A 20,245-nucleotide genomic window follows, 5' to 3' on the forward strand; every position below is an offset into this window, starting at 1 on the left:
GTTATCGAAGCCTTAGTGGTCATTTCTATTAGTGTTTATGAGACTCGAATTTAGGAGTTCATGAAATTTTCTTTTATTTTTTTACTATTAGATCACTGGGTAGTGGTTGTCTGTTCCAGTGTTACTACTCTAGCATTGAGATGGGATGGTCCAACGGAAACTAAGCCTTCGAAAAGCAGCCCCCAACCCACCAATAGTGTAAAGTGAACTATAGAGGTTATCAATGAAGTAGTGATATAACATTTATTTGATCACTTATCAAGCATCTCAGATCATCTTTTTTATCTTTGAGTAACTCAATTTGAATGCAAGCCATCTCATCAAGATGCAAAATTTAAAATTTGTTGGGTTTGTACAGATTGTTTAGGCATCCTCATATTTCGCTCTTTGATTTTCTGCTCTATACTGATCTGTTTTCCACCAATAATTGCTCATCTTGAGATAAGAAAAGACAATAAATTTGAGGCCATTAGCAATTTCCACAAGAATTCCTGATACACAACCATCTAGACATAGTAAATTGAGATTCATGTTAAGGGAAAAATTGACTTGAAAACAGAAAGGCAAGACGAGAAAAGATTCAACTGAACTGGAATAAGAAAACCCACGTGGTGATTATCCTTGTACAATTCACCATCTTCATTTTGCGATAATGTCCAAGTTGAATGGGCCATTTCTGCCTCACAAACCCATCTCCATTCATTATCTTTCATCCCACACATTCGCACTGAGCAAAACAAACCCCATCAACACTACAAATTTTCACAACATAAATCATAGAAAAAACTCCTTTTCTTTTTTTACGTTTAGGAGATTCATCTCAAAATTTTTAGGATTATTGTCCTACACCTCCCCTGAGGTTTCAGTTTCGTTTCTCACACCCCCAAAAGTATGAAAAACTAGCCCTGACCTCCTTTAACATTAGAAGAATTCAATTTAAGGTTTGAAATCAAAATCTTAAAAAATAAAAAATAAAAAACACTCAAAAAACTGTGTAAAAAAAATAATTCTTACTTTCCATCGAAGAGAGCAACATGTGATAGTGAAGCCACTAATCCTGCAAAGCTGAGCCCATAGTTTAAGGCGAACAAGACACTTACATAGACTCTGCTGTTGCTCTTATAGGCACCCACGTCAAGATTGAAGGTTTTCTGATTGAGGATTCTGGAAACATTGTATACTTGACCAGAATAGTCGAAAGTTTCAGAACTGAAGAGGGGAAATCGTTTGGCGTCGTAAATATTTGTCCAGTAAGCAATTGGAAGCATAACATAGATAACCAGGATAAACCCGATTAGCATATTGACAATGGCGAACAAGGGGAAGGCTAAAGCACTTGTTAGGAAGGAAGCAACAGTGGACCAGTCGGGGCCAAAGGAGCCGATGCCTAGACCATTCAAGCCTGAACCAATCTGTTGCATTGTGACTGAGTCTGTCTACATCCAACAAATGAAGGAGAGAGCTGATAAGGAAGGGAATAAGTATCCTGGAACAGTGTTATATGCGAAGCTTGATACCAGGATTATGATAAAGAATTGTAGCCTTGAAACTCCTCCTCTAGGTCTCTCCTACTCTTCATGCAATGCCCTGCAGATTTTAATTGAAATACTCATATGAGTTACTGTATCAACTATCGAGGTAACGTTTCTTTACCAGGATTTTCGAATCATGATTTAAGGATTGCTTGAACTAGCTACTCGCTAATAATCCAGATATAGTAATATTAACTTGGTGATTTACCAGGTAATGTTACCTTACCAAGATTTTCTAATCATGGTTTAAAGATTAATTAACAATAAACTGGTGATGCACGAGATAATGTTACCTTACTAAGATTTTCTAATCATGATTTAAGGATTGATAGAACTGCTTGCCAATAACCCGGATAGAGTGACATTAACTTGGTGATGTACGAGGTAATGTTATCTTATCAGCATATCCCAAAATTCTCAGCTAGACAAAACTATATAATTGAGAATCTTGAAACGTGAACCTCAGATTTACAAGTCATCAATCTGTGAAGGGTCACTTCAAATTATATGGCATTATTTTTATGAGTTCACATTTACCCCCAACAAGCTCATCTTATGAGACTTGATGTGGGCACACTGTCCTTTTGCAATCTAAATTTAGAAGTTATACGGTCATAAAGATGTACAGAATATTTTTTTTTTTAAGATTTTTTAGGTCCTTATGCTAGATCTCCAACTATACATTGTCTTACTATTTGCTATTCCAAACCATAACACTGTAATTGATAAACTACTGTTTACATGATTTATATATTATCGGTTGGATAAGAACTACAGTAGTTACTTCTATTAGCGACCAATGAGGGATTCAAACTCAATATCTCTTAAATAATATATCTAAAAGTCTCTATCGAATCACTCGATCACCCAAGAGTTGGTTATATATATGTATATAGTTCTACATAACATTACGTCTCATTTTGTTTCCGTAAAAATAGCTCCTCCTTTTATCAATCACTAGCATCCAGTTGTTATTGTTGTTGATACAGCTTGTTTATCAGCATATTATGGGTGTTACTAGAGGAATTTCTTTTGTAACTGCAGCCTTCAGAAGGCTGAGAATCTCAAGCTCTGAAGAACAGTCAGTAGATGTAAATTCCAAAAAAAAGAAATCTGCCCAACTGGGAATCTGCCCACCAATGCCGTAAGCGAAAGCAGAAGGATTTGGTGGATAATCAGGAAGTCGATAGAGAGTCAAAGAAACAAGAAAGAATGATATCTAATAGGGAATCTGCACGCCGATCCCGTATGCAAAAACAAAATAATCGATCATCTAATGGCTCAACTATACCGCATCAGGCAAGAAAGAAGCAGTTCCTCAACGATATCAACTTCGTTACTAAACTTTACTTGAATGCTCAGCATGAAACACCATTCTCGAGGCTCGAGTGGCTGAGCTCACCAACGCAGTCAACTTTCTTATCCACGTCAAAAATCATGAGTTTATCACCCCACTACACGCAAAATTGATAATGCTCCTCATTTTAAGATCCTAGTAGTGAGATGCTGATTGATGGCTGCTTTTTGGAGACCCATTCATTCTTTCAACATATTAATAAACCCATCATGCCTCAGCTGATATTATTTATACCATTTCCTACTAGACCATTTCATCAACTACATCGTTGTTGCATGCAGTTAATTGTTGTTCCTATTACTATTTTTTTTTTTTTTTTTTTTTTTTTACAGTGGGTTGCTGTGTCAGCTTACGTGCATTTCAACTAATCTCCCGTAGTGTTGGGTCAACTTACTGCACTTCACTAATCCCCAGAGGTGTCTGGATCAGCTTACGTGTACTTCAACTACTCCCCCGGGGGTGAACTTCAACTAATCCCCAAAGGTGTCTAGGTTAGCTTGCTGCACTTCAACTAATACCCTCGAGGGTGTTTGAGTTAGCTTACATGCACTTCAACTAATCCTTGGGAGTGTTCAGGTAAGCTTACGTATACTTTAACTAATCCCCCGAGACCTTGGAATTACTGGTTGGGTAAGAACTCCATTAGCTACCCTATTAGCAACCGAGAAAAGATTCAAACTTAGGACCTCTTGAGTAATATACCAAGTGTTTTAAACACTCGGCTACCCCTACTACAAATATTATTGTTAGAGTAAACGACTTTTTCCCACCAAGGTTTACCTTAATAATACTTTTCCACCCAAAAGTTTCAAAATACCACTTTCCCACCTAAAGTTTATATCCGTTTACTACCACCACAATACACTTTCCGATTTGGCGGTCAACGGAGAGCAAACTCGATTCAAGCTTTAGTACTTTTGAAGAGGGGATGTCGATAAGTCTTTGGTGGTGCAGATTGGATTTTGGTGGTGGCGAGTTGATCGAAATCTAACTTAGGAGGGTAGTTGCGCGTTTCACAAATCGCTCGATGTCGTGATTGGTAGGTCGTATAGCAACTAGCAAGGTTTAAAGGATTTAGTGAGTGATGATTAGAAGAAAAATGATAATATGTGGGTCGTAAAGATGTCGGAATCGACTGGTGATTGTCGGATATAAACTTTGGGTGCGAAAATGATTATTTAAACCTTTTTGTGGAAAAGTTCATTAAGCAAACCTTAGGTGGAAATAGTCGTTTACTGTAATTGTTTTATGTTTCCTTTTGTTTACGTAGGTTAAGAAGAAAGAAAGAAAAATAAAATCTATTTTCGGGTATCTACTACTGGGCTTTAACAGCTTTTGGTAAGCTTACTCCATAACTTTCAGTCCAGCCCCAAGCTAGAGGGAGATTTTGGTAATTAAACGCATGGCTACCCGTTTGAGTTAAGCGGGTAAAAGCAAAAAAGAAAGCAAAAACAATGGCAATCAAAAACCCTAGGAAATGGCGGTTCACATGGGAAGCCCAATCTCACTCTCCAACCCTCAGATTATTCATCTTCGATTCTCAAACAAATCCATCAGTTCAATGTCAAGACCTCAAAGTCATCCTCAATCTCTCACAATCTCACGTCGTCATTACGTGGGTTCATCAACAAGGGACGCTAAATGAAGTCTCGCTTTTGGCTCCGTTACCCAAAGTTCTCATCGACTTTGACTCTCCAATTAGCTACCGAGCATTGAGTGACCACATTGAAGTCAAGCTCCTGCTGCTTCTTCCTGTCGATCACCCTATTGTTTCTAGCATTGATTCAGTACTTTATTTAACAGAAGATATTCGAATTGCGTCATCTGACGTGGCAACGCCACTCGTCATGGATTCTGGTAAGTGAAAATATCCAGTTGCTCCGTTTGTTTATAAATTTGTTTTTTTGTTCACCTACTGAAACTGCTTGGTTTAGATTTAAAGAGTCTGTCGGCAAAGGCGGAGGGAGTACATTTTTACTGCAGAAGTTGCTCGACTAGGTTGACTAGAAGACCTCTTAGGTAAGAAGTGGCTCTTAGTTTCATCAACTTACAGGCCTTGCATTTTACTGGTCGATCGATTTCAATATTTTTATGTAGATTCTACTTTTTTTCATCTTATGGTGTATACAAGGACAGTAGCATTTCATTATATGATTGCAAATTGAAATTCTATGATGAGTGCCTCCGCCACCTGCTTTTATGGTTGGTCGTCCCTCTCCTCTGCAGTTCTGCAGTGTTATGTATGATTGACTACTTTATTTTTCATTATTAACTACAGTGTGAGCTTTCTTTGATTTTCATGAGATACCAAAATGGATCTGTGGGTGTGTTAGCTTAAAAGAAGTTGAAAACATTATATATTTTGATGAAGTTTCTATTCATCATTGAGAATTTATTTTGAACTGCATGGACAACATTTATAAGAGAAAGTATTTAGTATATTTTATATATATGGAATTTCATGATTAATTGAATTATTACTGATCAAGAAATTGATTCTTTCATATATTTTAGTAATTTTGTTGGCATGAGAATATCTGGCTATTTGCATGCCTCATATATTCAGTATTGTCATGTTTCTCCTACTAACAAAGGGTGTTTTTATAATCCTAGAAATTACTACTACGGGAGTTCAGTATATCATAGTAATATGCGTCTAGGTATTCCCTCCCCTTTTCTTCCACTAGGACACAAGTGTCATCTGTTTTTTTTCTTTCTTTCCTTTTTTTTTTTGGGTCAAATGTCTCTGTAGATTGTCCTGTAATATTAATATTGTTTGGCTTGTTGGAACTCCACTATTACTGATTGAGTACCAGAATATGACAGTAATCATGCTAGTTTAGTATTCTGTGTTATGTTTCTTGCATAAGTGTTTGGCAACATTAATATTTCATTTTCCTTTTGTTATTTCAATCCTTAAATGTAGACATTTTGTGGAAATGCCATCAGTTAACTGGCAAGAGACGGCTGACAACTGGTTTGGAGCTTGCTGTTGTTCATTTGGTGGGATAAGTGAGAAGTTGGTAACCAGGTATGCAAATTCCTACATATGTGTAACAGATATGTGCCTGTTAACGCCCACAACTGTTACCCTTTTCAAGGGTGATCTTGAGGGATGTAAATTTTCTGACTCTGATAATGGCCAAAAGTACCAGCCAGTACTGGATTGTAATGTTGAAGATTGTTCTAGTGAATCAACACAAGCCTCTGGATGTAATCATGGAAAACTTGCAGGCTGCGACTGTCAAAGCGATAAAATGCACAACCTTAATGGAAAATTAAGGCTCATGTCTCTTAAGAATGAAAATGTTAGTACAGACCTTAAATGTGAAGTTAATGAGGGAGAAACTAATGGCAACAACCTATTTGGTATGTTACCAATATCTGATTTATCTGACAATGTTGCATCTTCACCTGGATGTTGTGTTCATACATGTGAAATTCCAGAAAATTGCGAACGTACTGTGCCTGAATCTTCTCCACTAGATCAAAAAACTATGAGAACTATTGAACTAATGGAAGATCAGAGATCTTTTCTCAATGGCTTTCTTGGAAATATTTTCATGGCCAAATCCTACAATGTCTCAAAGAATATTAACTGGGTTGAATATTCATGTCCCCAGTGTTCATCTCTTCTTGGAGCTTACCCTTGTAGTAGTGGTGATGCTCCTATAGATTGTGGCGTTCGACTCTTTAAGTGTTACCTTTCCACTTGTTTGCCAGTCGGTGGATCAGGTGACATGTTTCGGTAAGCTATTGTTGATTTACATTGTGACTGACACGTGTGATCTCATATGAGAACAAATAAGAAAGAATAAGTCTTTTCTTTTAGTTGCTGGCATGTAAATGAGTTTTCTCTTTGTCAACAGGAATTATACCCTGGAAAGAATGTTCACAAATCAGCTTCTTGAAAGTGCCCAAGATGAATTATCATTTCGGACAGTGGTAAGGGATTTGAACACCAAATCTACCATGCTACAAATTGTTCTCATAAATCCCAGTTCTTGGTGCTGTACTGGTTATTGTTTGGGTGAGGACAGCTCCATGGAACCAGTGCTCAAGTTAGATCTACACCCAATTATTAAGGTGTTGTTTTCTGATTGCAGCAGCAATTCTGAATCTCAATCAAGGTTAGTTTTTATTGACTTGTAGTTTGCGCTTCATATTTTTCAAGTGATTGAACTGAATTCTCCATTCTCTGGATCTGATTAGCAAAGTGATCTTCCTCTCTCCTTCTGGGGTACAGGTTGCATGTATATACTGACCTCTCTGAGATACTAGAGCATTTGACACTTTTTAGTTACAATTTTATATAGTCTGGCAATAAAATTTACTAGATGTTATTTATCTGATATTTTATCATGTCTTTTTTCGAAATTCATGTTCTGCTTGGAACAATTTTAGTTTATTGTTCAATATTTTGTTTATGTTTGAATTAGTAAAAACATGATAAAGATTCATCTGTGTTTGAAAGGCTAACAAAAGCCTGCCTCTATTTTTCCCATCATAAGCAATCAGTATATGTGGCATGTCTTGGTAGAGTGATCGTATCTGTTACAGTCCATCTGTACTCGACTGTTTTTCCATTAATTACTTTCAAGCTAAGGAATTGAGTTCTGTGCAGGATGTTAGAAGATTGGCTAACAAAGAAACTAGCTGATGAAGTTTTCATGTGTAGACATCAAATAGAAGAGTTGATTGAAGTTCTTGCATCTGTAAAGGATGTTCTTCCTCCTTCATGTTCTTCCATCCAAGGTTTACCATTGTCATCGATGCGGAGGTAATGATTATCTGTTGGGTTAGCTATGACCCTCTACCGAAGCCCAGTTTGATAAATGGAAGGGGATTTGAAATTTTTAATGTAAAGCAAAATGTATTTTTCCCTGTTTGGGGAAATATTAGATACTATAATTTAATTTTCTGTGATGATGCTGGACAGGCTGAACCTGTTTAAGAGGTGTAGAAGAAATTATAAATCTTGTTTTTTTGTAAGACTGCTTAATTGGCCCTCCATCTTGTAAATGTGTTCTGAATCCTTTCAGGAAAGGAAAAGTTATTCTTGAAATTAACGTTTTGAAAAAGACTCTCCAAATCCTGAAAGTCTACTGTAGTTGACAATGCCCTAGTAACCCATTAAATATTAATTAGTAACCCAATGAAATATATAATAGAGTTAATTAAGGAAAAATTGATAATTAACCAATCTATGTTTACTGTTTCGGTTTCAATTAGTTCATTAACTCATTCAGCATCTACTTTTACTAGTCTTATAAGACTTTATTTATCAAATTAATGTTGAAATTATTTAATAGCACTTCATCACAAAATCATTATCAATTAAAATTTTAAAATCATTGAAATATAGACTTAAGGTTAAATGCATAAGATTAAACTACAGTAGGCAAAGAAGAATTTCAGATAGCAATCTTTTACTTTCGTTTGAAAAGCAAAGTTGTATCATTTGTGTTAAGGCTTGTGTGAGTTGTGTCAAATCAAACGAAGAAGGGGAAAAGTAAAGGTAAGGGTTGGTTAAAAAAGAAAATTAAAATCAGTTTTCTATTATCTTGTGGACAACAACTACATCGTTTCCCTGGTTGGTTTCCTTATTTTTTTTCTTGGATTAATTACCACTCACGTATACAAGAACCTAAAACAAAAAGACTATTCTTACACTACATGATATACATCCAAAAAGAAAAAAACATTTATACTAATGTAAAATTTATTATATATAATCATAGTTTAGTTGTGTCAAAATCAGTCACCAATCACAGCAAGACATCAGTCACCAATTAAGATGCAACAACAACAAGAGCCAAAGAAATACAAGGTATCATCAACTCACCTTGATAATCAACATCCATCTTAACTTAGCTATCAAGTTAAAATCTGGATTGTGTTACAACAAGATCAAGAGCAATCTGTCAAGTAATCATCACCTTGAAGTTGGCTACATAACATCCTATTAAAAAGGAGAATGAATGCATAAAAAGGCTAGGCATACATTCGAGTTGAAGCAATTATTTTTTCTCTGTAAACAAAGCATTACTCCATCTTTGTACATCTCACAGGCGATATTAAAAAAACAATCAGAGAATAATAAAATATCAGTGGACATAAGACTTGCTTACAGCATCCGAACTACTCTAAAAATATCTCTTGTCAATCTTTTATTTATGTTTCCTTAAACACATATCATATTTGCATCATAAACACTCCCACAAAAACTCACGTGTTGATTCGTAGCAGTTTGCATGCGCTTATTTCATTGTTGTCAAAATCACGCATCAACAAGTCTAATTAAGAAGAAAAGATGAAATATGCTCGACTTTCATTCTCTTTCACTTGAACCTTTCATCATAGGCTTCAAAACTCAAGATATAAAAGGCTACGTTTGTTTCATTTTTTCATATCTTATCCCATCCAATCCTACCCAAAATACATGTTTGTTTCAATATTCTCAAAATCATATCATACTCTATTCAACTCTAAATATTTAGAGTTTTTTAACCCCTTAGGTTTGTTAATTTAACTAAATACCCCCAAAAATAAAAGTTTATAAATTGACAAAAATACCCTTAACTACCCATATAGTCCCGATAGCCGGCCACCACCGCCAAAATCTGCCGAAATGGTGGTCCTATGTAAAACATGGAGGGAATTCTAGGTATTTAAGCGTTGAGTTGGAACTTGCACTAATAAATGAGAAAGTACAAGAGTTGAGTTGGTGCAACAATTAATGGAAGCAAATTCAAGCGTTGGAATTGGAACTTGTTAAAAAAAAAAAAGGTTGCATTAGTTGAATATCAGATAAAGGCCATGTTAGAAGCTAACAAGTCTTACAAGGAATGATTCTTATGTTGTTTTGTTTTCGTTTATGTTTGATGTTAAAAGATTTTGACATTTTAGTTTCAATTCAAAGCTAATTATAATTTCTTGTCTTTATATGTTTGAAATATAATTTGTGAACATTTCCTTTCCAATCCCCCTCCATATATTTTCTTCATTCTTGGCCGACCTTCCCTTTCTCCCTTGAGTTGTTGTGTGGTTGGTTTTGCTTTGTTGATGATGGAAGAAGAGTAGTGTTTGAGTTTGGCCATGGTTTCCAGAGTTAGATTGTCGATGCGGTGGTGTCCCTGGGTTTGGCCGTGAGGTAGCTAGAGTTGTCTTTCCCGTTGGTGGTCATCATTTTTCCCTTTCACTTCAATAGTTTGAATTCAACACCATCCCACCCCCCCAGCAGGGGCCTCCCACTCCTTATATGTAACAAAGCAAAAACATGGAGGGAATTCTAGGTATTCAAGTATTGAGTTGGAGTTTGCACTAATAAAGGAGCAAGTATAAGAGTTGAGTTGGTGCAAACAATTAATGGAAGAAAATTCAGTGTTGGAATTGCAACTTGCCAAAAAAAGGGCTACATTAGTTGAATATCAGATGAAGGCCATGTTAGAAGCTAATAAGTCTTCCAAAGAATGATTCTTGTGTTGTTTTGATTTTGTTTATATTTGATGGCAGTTTCAATTCAAAGCTAACAACAATTTCTTGTCATTATATGTTTGAGATATAATTTGGGGTGAACCTTTCCTTTCCACTCCCCCTCCACATTTTTTCTTCATTCTTGGCCGACCTTCCCTTTCTCTTTTGAGTTGTTGTGTGGTTGCTTTTACTTTGTTGATGATGGAAGAAGGGTAGTGTTCGGGTTTGACCGTGGTTTTGGTGTGGTGGTGTCCTTTGGTTGGCCGGTGGTGTCATTCTCATTGGTGGTCATTCTTTTTCCCTTTCCCTTTCACTCATTTCCTTATATGTAACAAAACAAAAAACATGGAGGGAATTCTAGGTATTCAAGCATTGAGTTGGAACTTGCACTAATAAATAAGAAAATACAAAAGTTGAGTTGGTGTAACAATTAATGGAAGGAAATTCAAGCATTGGAATTGAAACTTGTCAAAAAAAGGGTTGCATTAGTTGAATATCAAATAAAGGGCTTGTTAGAAGCTAATAAGTCTTTCAAAGAATGATTCTTATGTTGTTTTATTTTCGTTTATGTTTGATGTTGACTCAATGTCATCTGTTTTTTTTCTTCTTTTTTTCTTTTGGTCAAATGTCTCTGTAGATGTCCTGTAATATTATATTGTTTGGCTTGTTGGAACTCCACTATTACTGATTGAGTACCAGAATATACAGTAATCTGCTAGTTTAGTACTGTGTTATGTTTCTTGCTAAGTGTTTGGCAACATTAATATTTCATTTCCTTTTGTTATTTCAATCCTTAATGTAGACTTGTGGAAATGCCATCAGTTAACTGGCAGAGAGCGGCTAGACACTGGTTTGGAGCTTGCTGTTGTTCATTTGGTGGGATAAGTGAGAAGTTGGTAACCAGGTATGCAAATTCCTACATATGTGTAACAGATATGTGCCTTTAACGCCCACAACTGTTACCCTTTTCAAGGGTGATCTGGAGATGTAAATTTTCTGACTCTGAATGGCCAAAAGTACCAGCCAGTATGGATTGTAATGTTGAAGATTGTTCTAGTGAATCAACACAACTCTGGATGTAATCATGGAAAACTTGCAGGCTGCGACTGTCAAAGCGATAAAAGCCCAACCTTAATGGAAAATTAGGCTCATGTCTTAAAATGGAAATGTTAGTACAGACCTTAATGTGAGTTAATGAGGGAGAAACTAATGGCAACAACCTATTTGGTGTTACCAATATCTGATTTATCTGACAATGTTGCATCTTCACCTGGATGTTGTGTTCATACATGTGAAATTCCAGAAAATTGGAACGTACTGTGCCTGAATCTCTCCACTAGATCAAAAACTATGAGAACTATTGATAATGGAAGATCAGAGATCTTTTCTCAATGGCTTCTTGGAAATATTTTCATGGCCAAATCCTACAATGTCTCAAAGAATATTAACTGGGTTGAATATTCATGTCCCCAGTGTTCATCTCTTCTTGGAGCTTACCCTTGTAGTAGTGGTGATGCTCCTATAGATGTGGCGTTCGCTCTTTAAATGTTACCTTTCCACTTGTTTGCCAGTCGGTGGATCAGGTGACATTTTTCGGTAAGCATTGTGATTTACATTGTGACTGACACTGTGATCTCATGAGAACAAATAAAGAATAAGTCTTTTCTTTTAGTTGCTGGCATGTAAATGAGTTTTCTCTTTGTCACAGAATTATACCCTGGAAAGAATGTTCACAAATCAGCTTCTTGAAAGTGCCCAGATGAATTATCATTTCGGACACTGGTAAGGGATTTGAACACCAAATCTACCATGCTACAAATTGTTCTCATAAATCCCAGTTCTTGGTGCTGTACTGGTTATTGTTTGGGTGAGGACAGCTCCATGGAACAGTGCTCAAGTTAGATTACACCCAATTTAAGGTTTTGTTTTCTGATTGCAGCAGCAATTCTGAATCTCAATCAAGGTTATTTTATTGACTTGTAGTTTGCGCTTCATATTTTTCAATGATTGAACTGAATTCTCCATTCTCTGGAATCTGATTAGCAAAGTGATCTCCTCTCTCCTTCTGGGTACAGGTTGCATGTATATACTGACCTCTCTGAGATACTAGACATTGACACTTTTTAGTTACAATTTTATATAGTCTGGCAATAAAATTTACTAGATGTTATTTATCTGATATTTTCATGTCTTTTTCGAATTCATGTTCTGCTTGGAACAATTTTAGTTATTGTTCAATATTTTGTTATGTTTGAATTGTAAAAACATGATAAAGATTCCTCTGTTTTGAAAGGCTAACAAAAGCCTGCCTCTATTTTTCCCATCATAAGCAATCAGTATATGTGGCATGTCTTGTAGAGTGATCGTATCTGTTCAGTCCACTGTACTCGACTGTTTTTCATTAATTACTTTCAAGCTAAGGAATTGAGTTCTGTGCAGGATGTTAGAAGATTGGCTAAAACAAAATAGCTGATGAATTTTCATGTGTAGACATCAAATAGAAGAGTTGATTGAAGTTCTTGCATCTGTAAAGGATGTTCTTCCTCCTTCATGTTCTTCCATCCAAGGTTTACATGTCATCGATGCGGAGGTAATGATTATTGTTGGGTTAGCTATGACCTCACGAAGCCCAGTTTGATAAATGAGGGGATTTGAAATTTTAATGTAAAGCAAAATGTATTTTCCCTGTTTGGGATAGAGATACTATAATTTAATTTTCTGCTGGACAGGCTGAACCTGTTTAAAGGTGTAGAAGAAATTATAATCTTGTTTTTTGTAGACTGCTTAATTGGCCTCCATCTTGTAAATGTGTTCTGAATCCTTCAGGAAAGAAGTTTCTTGAAATAACGTTTTGAAAAAGTCTCCAAATCCTGAAAGTCTACTGTAGTTGACAATGCCCTAGAAGTGTAACCCATTAAATATTAATTAGTAACCCAATGAAATATATAATGAGTTAATTAAGGTAAAATTGATAATTAACCAATCTATGTTTACTGTTTCGGTTTCAATTAGTTCATTAACTCATTCAGCATCTACTTTTACTAGTCTTATAAGACTTTATTATCAAATTAATGTTGAAATTATTTAATAGCACTTCATCCACAATCATTATCAATTAAAATTTTAAAATCATTGAAAAGATATACTAAGGTTAAATGCATAAGATTAAAACTACAGTAGGCAAAGAAGAATTTCAGATAGCAACTTTTTACTTTCGTTTGAAAAGCAAAGTTGTATCATTTGTGTTTAGGCTTGTGTGAGTTGTGTCAAATCCAACAGAAGGGAAAAGTAAAGGTAAGGTTGGTTAAAAAAAGAAATTAAATCAGTTTATCAACTACATCGTTGCTTGCATGCAGTTAATTTGTTGTTCCTATTACTATTTTTTTTTTTTTTTTTTTTTTTTAATTTATGACAGGGGGTGTCTGTGTCAGCTTACGTGCATTTCAACTAATCTCCCGTAAGTGTTTGGGTCAACTTACTTGCACTTCCACTAATCCCCCAGAGGTGTCTGGATCAGCTTACGTGTACTTCAACTACTCCCCCGGGGGTGAACTTCAACTAATCCCCCAAAGGTGTCTAGGTTAGCTTGCATGCACTTCAACTAATCCCTCGAGGGTGTTTGAGTTAGCTTACATGCACTTCAACTAATCCCTTGGGAGTGTTCAGGTAAGCTTACGTATACTTTAACTAATCCCCCGAGACCTTGGAATTACTGGTTGGGTAAGAACTCCATTAGCTACCCTATTAGCAACCGAGAAAAGATTCAAACTTAGGACCTCTTGAGTAATATACCAAGTGTTTTAAACACTCGGCTACCCCTACTACCAATATTATTGTTAGAGTAAACGACTTTTTCCCACCCAAGGTTTACCTTAATAATACTTTTCCACCCAAAAAGTTTCAAAATACCACTTTCCCACCTAAAGTTTATATTCCGTTTACTACCCACAATACACTTTCCGATTTGGCGGTCAACGGAGAGCAAACTCGATTCAAGCTTTAGTACTTTTGAAGAGGGGATGTCGATAAGTCTTTTGGTGGTGGCAGATTGGATTTTGGTGGTCGAGATTGATCGAAATCTAACTTAGGAGGGGTAGTTGCGCGTTTCACAAATCGCTCGATTGTCGGTGATTGGTAGGTCGATATGAGCAACTAGCAAGGTTTAAAGGATTTTAGTGAGTGATGATTAGAGAAAAGAATGATAATAATGTGGGGTCGTAAAGATGTCGGAATCGACTGGTGATTGGTCGGAATATAAACTTTGGGTGCGAAAATGATATTTTAAAACTTTTTGGCTGGAAAAGTGTCATTAAGGCAAACCTTAGGTGGGAAATAGTCGTTTACTGTAATTGTTATTATGTTTCCTTTTTGTTACGTAGGTTAAGAAGAAAGAAAGAAAAATAAAATCTATTTTCGGGTATCTACTGGGCTTTAACAGCCTTTGGTAGGGTTACAGCTTACTCCATAAACTTTCAGTCCAGGCCCAAAGCTAGAGGGAGATATTGGTAAATTAAAAGCGTGGCTACCCGTTTTGATTTAAGCGGGGGAAAAAAAAAAAAAAAAAAGCAAAAACAATGGCAATCAAAAACCCTAGGAAATGGCGGTTCACATGGGAAGCCCAATCTCACTCTCCAACCCTCAGATTATTCATCTTCGATTCTCAAACAAATCCATCAGTTCAATGTCAAGACCTCAAAGTCATCCTCAATCTCTCACAATCTCACGTCGTCATTACGTGGGTTCATCAACAAGGGACGCTAAATGAAGTCTCGCTTTTGGCTCCGTTACCCAAAGTTCTCATCGACTTTGACTCTCCAATTAGCTACCGAGCATTGAGTGACCACATTGAAGTCAAGCTCCTGCTGCTTCTTCCTGTCGATCACCCTATTGTTTCTAGCATTGATTCAGTACTTTATTTAACAGAAGATGTTCGAATTGTGTCATCTGACGTGGCAACGCCACTCGTCATGGATTCTGGTAAGTGAAAATATCCAGTTGCTCCGTTTGTTTATAAATTTGTTTTTTTGTTCACCTACTGAAACTGCTTGGTTTAGATTTGAAGAGTCTGTCGGCAAAGGCGGAGGGAGTACATTTTTACTGCAGAAGTTGCTCGACTAGGTTGACTAGAAGACCTCTTAGGTAAGAAGTGGCTCTTAGTTTCATCGACTTACAGGCCTTGCATTTTACTGGTCGATCGATTTCAATGTTTTTATGTAGATTCTACTTTTTTTCATCTCATGGTGTATACAAGGACAGTAGCATTTCATTATCTGAGTGTAAATTGAAATTCTATGATGAGTGCCTCCGCCACCTGCTTTTATGGTTGGTCTTCCCTCTCCTCTGCAGTTCTGCAGTGTTATGTATGATTGACTACTTTATTTTTCATTATTAACTACAGTGTGAGCTTTCTTTGATTTTCATGAGATGCCAAAATGGATCTGTGGGTGTGTTAACTTAAAAGAAGTTGAAAACATTATATATTCTGATGAAGTTTCTATTCATCATTGAGAATTTATTTTGAACTGCATGGACAACATTTATAAGAGAAAATATTTAGTATATTTTATATATATGGAATTTCATGATTAATTGAATTATTACTGATCAAGAAATTGATTCTTTCATATATTTCAGTAATTTTGTTGGCATGAGAATATCTGGCTATTTGCTTGCCTCATATATTCAGTATTGTCATGTTTCTCCTACTAACAAAGGGTGTTTTTATAATCCAAGAAATTACTGCTACGGGAGTTCAGTATATCATAGTAATATGCGTCTAGGTATTCCCTCCCCTTTTCTTCCACTAGTACACAAGTGTCATCTGTTTTTTTTCTTTCTTTCCTTTTTTTTTTTGGGTCAAATGTCTCTGCAGATTGTCCTGTAATATTAATATTGTTTGGCTTGTTGGAACTCCACTATTACTGATTGAGTACCAGAATATGACAGTAATCATTGTAGTTTAGTATTCTGTGTTATGTTTCTTGCATAAGTGTTTGGCAACATTAATATTTCATTTTCCTTTTGTTATTTCAATCCTTAAATGTAGACATTTTGTGGAAATGCCATCAGTTAACTGGCAAGAGGCGGCTGACAACTGGTTTGGAGCTTGCTGTTGTTCATTTGGTGGGATAAGTGAGAAGTTGGTAACCAGGTATGCAAATTCCTACATATGTGTAACAGATATGTGCCTGTTAACGCCCACAACTGTTACCCTTTTCAAGGGTGATCTTGAGGGATGTAAATTTTCTGACTCTGATAATGGCCAAAAGTACCAGCCAGTACTGGATTGTAATGTTGAAGATTGTTCTAGTGAATCAACACAAGTCTCTGGATGTAATCATGGAAGACTTGCAGGCTGCGACTGTCAAAGCGATAAAATGCACAACCTTAATGGAAAATTAGGCTATGTCCTCGTAATAATGGAAATGTAGTACAGCCCTTAATTGTGACGTAATGAGGGAAACTAGGCAACAACAACTATTTGGGTGTTACCAATATCTGATTTATCTGACAATTTGCATCTTCCCTGGATGTTGTGTTCATACATGTGGAAATCACAGAAAATTGCGAACGTACTTGTGACCTTAATCGTTACTCCACAGAGTCAACAGAAACTATTGAGAACTATGACTAATGGAAGATCAGAGATCTTTTCTCAATGGCTTTCTTGGAAATATTTTCATGGCCAAATCCTACAATGTCTCAAAGAATATTAACTGGGTTGAATATTCATGTCCCCAGTGTTCATCTCTTCTTGGAGCTTACCCTTGTAGTAGTGGTGATGCTCCTATAGATGGTGGCGTTCGCCTCTTTAAATGTTACTTTCCACTTGTTTGCCCAGTCGGTGATCAGTGACATTTTCGGTAAGCTATTGTTGTATTTACATTGTGACTGGACACGTGTGTGATCTCAATGAGAACAAATAAAGAAATAAGTCTTTCTTTAGTTGCTGGCATGTAAATGAGTTTTCTCTTTGTCAACAGAATTATACCCTGGAAAGAATGTTTCCAATCGCTTCTTGAAAGTGCCCACAGATGAATTATCATTCGGACAGTGGTAAGGGATTTTGAACACCAAATCTACCAGCTACAAATTGTCTCATAAATCCAGTTCTTGGTGCTGTACTGGTTATTGTTTGGGTGAGGACAGCTCCATGGAACAGTGCTCAAGTTAGATCTACACCCAATTTTAAGGTTGTTTTCTGATTGCAGCAGCAAGTCTGAATCTCAATCAAGGTTATTTTATGACTTGTAGTTTTGCGCTTCATATTTTTCAAGTTGATTGAACTGGAATTCTCCTTCTCTGGAATCTGATTAGCAAAGTGATCTCCTCTCTCCTTCTGGGTACAGGTGCATGTAATACTGACCTCTCTGAGATACTAGAGCATTTGACCACTTTTTAGTTACAATTTTATATAGTCTGGCAATAAATTTACTAGATGTTATTTATCTGATATTTTCATTCTTTTTCGAATTCATGTTCTGCTTGGAACAATTTTAGTTATTGTTCAATATTTTGTTATGTTTGAATTGTAAAAAACATGATAAAGATTCACTCTGTTTTGAAAGGCTAACAAAAGCCTGCCTCTATTTTTCCCATCATAAGCAATCAGTATATGTGGCATGTCTTGGTAGAGTGATCGTATCTGTTACAGTCCATCTGTACTCGACTGTTTTTCCATTATGATTACTTTCAAGCTAAGGAATTGAGTTCTGTGCAGGATGTTAGAAGATTGGTAACAACAAAACCTAGCTGAATGAATTTTCATGTGTAGACATCAAATAGAAGAGTTGATTGAAGTCTTGCTCTGTAAAGGATGTTCTTCCTCCTCATGTTCTTCCATCCAAGGTTTACCATTGTCATCGATGCGGAGGTAATGATATCATGTGTTGGGTTAGCTATGACCCTCTACCGAGCCCAGTTGATAATGAAGGGGATTTGAATTTTAATGTAAAGCAAAATTATTTTTCCCTGTGTTGGGATAGTAGATACTAGAATTTAATTTTCTGCTGGACAGGCTGAACCTGTTTAATAGTGTAGAAGAAATATATAATCTTGTTTTTTTGTAGACTGCTTAATTGGCCTCCATCTGTAAAGTGTTCTGAATCCTTTCAGGAAAGGAAAGTTTCTTGAAATTAAACGTTTGAAAAGCTCTCCAAATCCTAAAGTCTACTGAGTTGACAATGCCCTAGAAGGTAACACCATTAAATATAATTAGTAACCCCAATGAAATATATAATGAGTTAATTAAGGTAAAATTGATAATAACCAATCTATGTTTACTGTTTCGGTTTCAATTAGTTCATTAACTCTTCACATCTTTTTACTAGTCTTAAAGACTTTATTTATCAAATTAATGTTGAAATATTTAATAGCACTTATCACACAATCATATCATTAAAATTTTAAAATCATTAAATAGATATACTTAAGGTTAATGCATAAGATTAAAACTACAGTAGGCAAAGAAGAATTTCAGATAGCAACTTTTTACTTTCGTTTGAAAAGCAAATTGTATCATTTGTGTTTAGGCTTGTGTGATGTTGTGTCAATCACAAAGAAGGGAAAAGTAAAGGTAATGGTTGGTTAAAAAAAGAAATTAAAACAGTTTTCTATTATCTTGTGGACAACAACTACATCGTTCCTGTTGGTTTCCTTTTGTTTTCTTGGATTAATTACCACTCACGTATACACGAACCTAAAACAAAAAGACTATTCTTACACTACATGATATACATCCAAAAAGAAAAAAACCATTTATACTAATGTAAATTTATTATATAATCATAGTTTTTGTTCAAAATCACGTCAACATCACAAGAAACATCAGTCACCAATTAAGATGCCAACAACAACAGAGCCAAAGAATACAAAGGTATCATCACTCCCTGATATCAACATCCATCTTAACTAGCTATCAAGTTAAATCGGGATTGTGTTACAACAAGATCAGAGCAATCTGTCCAAGTAATCATCACCTTGAAGTTGTACTAACATCCTATTAAGAGAATGAATGCATAAAAAGGCTAGGCATACATTCAGTTGAAGCAATTATTTTTTCTCTGTAAACAAGCATTACTCCATCTTTGTACATCTCACAGGCGATATTAAAAAAACAATCAGAGAATAATAAATACACGTGACATAAACTTGCTTACAGCATCCGAACTACTCTAAAAATATTCTCTTGTCAATCTTTTATTTATGTTTCCTTAAACACATATCTATTTGCATCATAACACTCCCACAAAAACTCACGTGTTGATTCGTAGCAGTTCATGCGCTTATTTCATTGTGTCCAAAATCACGCATCAACAAGTCTAATAAGAAGAAAAGATGAAAATGCGCGACTTTCATTCTCTTTCACTTGAACCTTTCATCATAGGCTTCAAAACTCAAGATATAAAAAGCTACGTTTGTTTCATTTTTTCTATCTTATCCCATCCAATCCTACCCAAAATACATGTTGTTTTCAATTTCTCAAAATCTATCATACTCTATCACTCTAAATTTTAGAGTTTTTAACCCCTTAGGTTTGTTAATTTAACTAAACACCCCCAAAATAAAAGTTTATAAATTGCCAAAAATACCCTTAACTACCCATATATTCCCGATAGCCGGCCACCACCGCCAAAATCTGCCGAAAGGTGGTCCTATGTAAAACATGAGGGAATTCTAGTATTTAGCGTTGAGTTGGAACTTGCAACTAATAATGAGAAAGTACAAGATTGAGTTGGTGCAACATTAATGGAAGCAAATTCAAGCGTTGAATTGGAACTTGTTTAAAAAAAAAAGGTTGCATTAGTTGAATCAGATACAAGGCCATGTTAGAAGCTAACAAGTCTTACAGGAATGATTCTTATGTTGTTTTGTTTTCGTT

General features: G+C 35.8%; 2 protein-coding genes across 2 annotated transcripts; both read left to right on the forward strand.

Annotated features, from left to right (window-relative positions):
• The first annotated feature begins 4,339 nt into the window (after positions 1–4,339).
• On the forward strand, positions 4,340–7,947 carry LOC116145634. Its single transcript, XM_031431081.1, has 5 exons — positions 4,340–4,746; positions 4,824–4,908; positions 5,816–6,637; positions 6,759–7,019; positions 7,514–7,947. Exons 1-5 carry the CDS (start codon positions 4,344–4,346, stop codon positions 7,671–7,673), a joined length of 1,731 nt encoding a protein of 576 aa, XP_031286941.1. The 5' UTR covers positions 4,340–4,343; the 3' UTR covers positions 7,674–7,947.
• A 6,992-nt stretch (positions 7,948–14,939) lies between these two features.
• Positions 14,940–17,220, forward strand: LOC116145642. The gene is made up of 4 exons (XM_031431100.1): positions 14,940–15,342; positions 15,420–15,504; positions 16,412–16,778; positions 16,996–17,220. Exons 1-4 carry the CDS (start codon positions 14,940–14,942, stop codon positions 17,218–17,220), a joined length of 1,080 nt encoding a protein of 359 aa, XP_031286960.1.
• Positions 17,221–20,245: the final 3,025 nt, after the last annotated feature.

Source organism: Pistacia vera, unplaced genomic scaffold, assembly GCF_008641045.1.
Source record: "Pistacia vera cultivar Batoury unplaced genomic scaffold, PisVer_v2 Contig464, whole genome shotgun sequence".
In the NCBI taxonomy this organism is placed as follows: domain Eukaryota; kingdom Viridiplantae; phylum Streptophyta; class Magnoliopsida; order Sapindales; family Anacardiaceae; genus Pistacia; species Pistacia vera.